The sequence below is a fragment of the Gracilinanus agilis genome, chromosome 1, assembly GCF_016433145.1.
Source record: "Gracilinanus agilis isolate LMUSP501 chromosome 1, AgileGrace, whole genome shotgun sequence".
In the NCBI taxonomy this organism is placed as follows: domain Eukaryota; kingdom Metazoa; phylum Chordata; class Mammalia; order Didelphimorphia; family Didelphidae; genus Gracilinanus; species Gracilinanus agilis.
This window is the reverse complement of record NC_058130.1, coordinates 88005081-88008479: the sequence shown is the minus strand read 5'-3', so window position 1 is coordinate 88008479 and position 3399 is coordinate 88005081. Positions and strand designations below refer to the sequence as shown.

Here is a 3399-nt window from a genome sequence, read left to right as displayed (position 1 = left end):
CCGGCTCAGCGTCCACCTCGTCCCCTGGGGCGTCCCCGCTCCTGCTATTACCGCCGCTCCCTGAGCCGCCCGCACCCGCCCCAGCCCCGCCACCGCCACCCGCACCCGCCCCTCCACCGCCGCCGCCGGAGTACAAAACGCTCCTCATCAGCAGCCTGAGCCCAGCGCTGCCTGCCGAGCACCTGGAGGACCGCCTCTTCCACCAGTTCAAGCGCTTCGGGGAGATCAGCCTGCGCCTGTCGCACACCCCGGAGCTGGGCAGGGTGGCCTACGTAAACTTCCGACACCCGCAGGACGCTCGAGATGCCCGGCACCACGCCCGCGCCCGCCAGCTCCTGCTCTACGACCGGCCGCTCAAGGTGGAGCCGGTGTACCTTCGGGGGAGCAGCAGCAGCAGCCGTCGTAGCAGCAGCAGCAGCGCCGGGGCAGCAGCCACCACGCCGCCGCCCGGGCCCCCCGCCCCTGCCGACCCCCTGGGCTACCTGCCTCTGCATGGTGGCTACCAGTACAAGCAGCGCTCCTTGTCCCCTGTGGGCGCACCCCCGCTGCGAGAGCCCAGGGCCCGGCATGCAGCAGCCGCAGCTGCCTTTGCTCTGGACGCTGCAGCAGCAGCTGCGGCAGTAGGCCTCTCCCGAGATCGGGCCCTAGACTACTATGGGCTGTACGACGATCGTGGCCGACCCTATGGCTATCCTGCAGTGTGTGAGGAGGACCTGATGCCTGAGGATGACCAGCGGGCCACCCGCAACCTGTTTATTGGCAATCTTGATCACAGCGTGTCTGAGGTGGAGCTCCGCAGGGCCTTTGAGAAATACGGTATCATTGAGGAGGTGGTGATCAAAAGGCCTGCCCGGGGCCAAGGGGGAGCCTATGCTTTCCTCAAGTTCCAGAACCTGGACATGGCTCACCGGGCCAAGGTGGCTATGTCAGGGAGGGTGGTGGGTCGAAACCCTATTAAGATTGGCTATGGCAAAGCCAATCCCACTACTCGCCTGTGGGTGGGAGGCCTGGGACCCAATACCTCTTTGGCTGCCCTGGCCAGGGAGTTTGACCGCTTTGGGAGCATTCGAACTATCGACCATGTCAAAGGAGACAGCTTTGCCTATATCCAGTATGAGAGCCTGGATGCAGCCCAGGCTGCCTGTGTCCAAATGAGAGGCTTTCCTTTGGGGGGGCCAGAGAGGAGGCTCAGGGTGGATTTTGCCAAAGCTGAGGAGACCAGATATCCCCAACAGTGCCAGGCTACGCCACTCCCGGTGCACTATGAGTTACTTCCTGAGGGATACACCAGGCACCGAAATTTGGAGGCTGACCTGAGGGTCCGAGATAGGACTCCCCCACACCTTCTCTACTCAGACCGAGATAGAAGTTTTGTGGAGGGCGACTGGGCCAGTCCCTCCAAAAGCACAGATCGGAGAAACAGCTTGGACAGCTACAGCCGCTCTGTGAGAAGTCGCAGTGGAGAGAGATGGGGCAGTGAGGGGGACAGAGGCCCCTCTAAACCCTGGGAAGAAAGACGAAAGAGGAGGAGCTTATCCAGTGACCATGGGCGGACTACCCACTCACCTTATGAGGAGAGGGGCAGGACCAAAGCCAGTGGGCTGCCCTCAGATAGAAGCCCTGAGAGGCCCCGAAGAGAGAACCATACCAGTGAGTCTGGAGCAGAGAAAGAGCCAAGCAATTCCCTGCCCAACAACCGGCATGGAACAGAAGAGAGAGGCCCAGACTCTCACCAGGTGAAAAAGAGAGACAGCGAACGCAATCACCGAACCAGCGAGGTAGAATCGAAACCCCTGGAAGAGCCAAAACCTGAGACCAAAAAGCTAAAGAGTCTGTCTGAGTATGCTCAGACCCTACAGCTGGGCTGGAATGGGCTTCTGGTGTTGAAAAACAGTTGCTTCCCCACTTGTATGCACATTCTGGAGGGGGACCTGGGCGTGATCAGTGGCCTCCTCAAAGACCATGCTTCAGGGAGCAAGCTGACACAGCTCAAGATTGCCCAAAGACTTCGACTTGACCAGCCTAAACTGGATGAGGTCACTCGGAGAATCAAGCAGGGAAGCCCCAATGGTTATGTGGTGCTTTTGGCCACTCAAGCTTCTCCAGGAGGCCCTGGAACAGAGGGGACCCACACTGTGGAGCCAGGTTTGCAGCGGAGGCTTCTCAGGAATCTGGTCTCATACTTGAAACAGAAGCAGGCTGCTGGGGTGATCAGCTTGCCAGTGGGAGGGACCAAGGGCAGAGACAACACAGGCATGCTCTATGCCTTCCCTCCCTGTGAATTCTCCCAGCAGTACCTCCAGTCTGCGCTGAGGACATTGGGGAAGTTAGAAGAAGAGCATATGGTGATAGTTATAGTAAGAGACACTGCCTAGCCAAAACCTGGCTTTTCCCAATCTTGTGTTTTCTTTATGTCATGAAAAGTTATTTTTAAAGCCAACTCTGCTCTTGATTTGGCTTTTCTGCCCAGTTATTATGATTGGTTTGGTGAAGGCCAAAGTCCCCTCCACCAAAACGCAATTTTTTTTTAATGCCCTTTGAAGGTATTCCCATTTTATTGATTTCTAATGTATGAAACACTTTCCAGTGTGTTCTGTATTTTATTTTTTAACTAACTGTATGGAAAGTTGTCAGTAAAGCCTTTGTCCAAGGATCAATTTTTAACCCTGTGCAGTGTACTGGTTTAATGAAGTCCCTTTTGAATTAATGGAGCATGTGACCCTTCCCTCCCACTAAGGTTTTCCCACTACATGTACAGATATCCCTTACACACACAGCTTTCCCACAGTGGCATCTTCTTCAAGAGAAGGAACAGCGCCTGATCTACTTTTGGGCCTGTGGTGTTTTCACTTCAATTTCTAGGTTTGGTGACTAGCATAGAGCATGCAGAACCCAGCACTGAAACTTCTTTGTCTACAGGAAAACCTGTACACTCTGAGCCCTTTTCCCTAGAACATTTACTAAGGCCTGGGTGTGTCTTAACACTTAAGCAAAAAGCTGCTGCTCCTTCTCCCACCTAGTTTGCTTTAAGGAAATATAGCTGTCGTTCTGATGTACTAAACGGTGTTGCATTAACTGCCTCATTTCATGACCTTAAAGAAAGTAGGCGATGCTTTTTACCCAATGTGTTGGTGAATCTAGTAGAAATGTTAACCACATTCAGTCACTCTCCTGTGATCTGTCGCTTGGGGGAAGTGAGAAGAAGAAAGTTCTTTAGGTAGCTTATTGCCATGTTCAGGCTACCTTTCAAACTAGGGACAACACAAGCACCAAAGATGCATCAGTTTCTTTGGTTACTCGCTTTGGGAACAGACTGGGCTGTGAAGGCAGAAGGTAACTATTCTGTTTATATAAGGGGGTATGAATTCCAGGGATTAACAAATCTTTAATGAAGAATTC

General features: G+C 54.0%; 1 protein-coding gene across 1 annotated transcript; it reads left to right on the top strand.

Annotated features, from left to right (window-relative positions):
- Positions 1-5: 5 nt before the first annotated feature.
- Positions 6-2661, top strand: RBM15B (RNA binding motif protein 15B; the record flags this gene model as incomplete). The annotated part of the gene is made up of 1 exon (XM_044676688.1): positions 6-2661. A coding segment is annotated over one exon (2370 nt), but the record flags the coding sequence as incomplete, so codon positions are not given.
- Between the last annotated feature and the right edge of the window lie 738 nt (positions 2662-3399).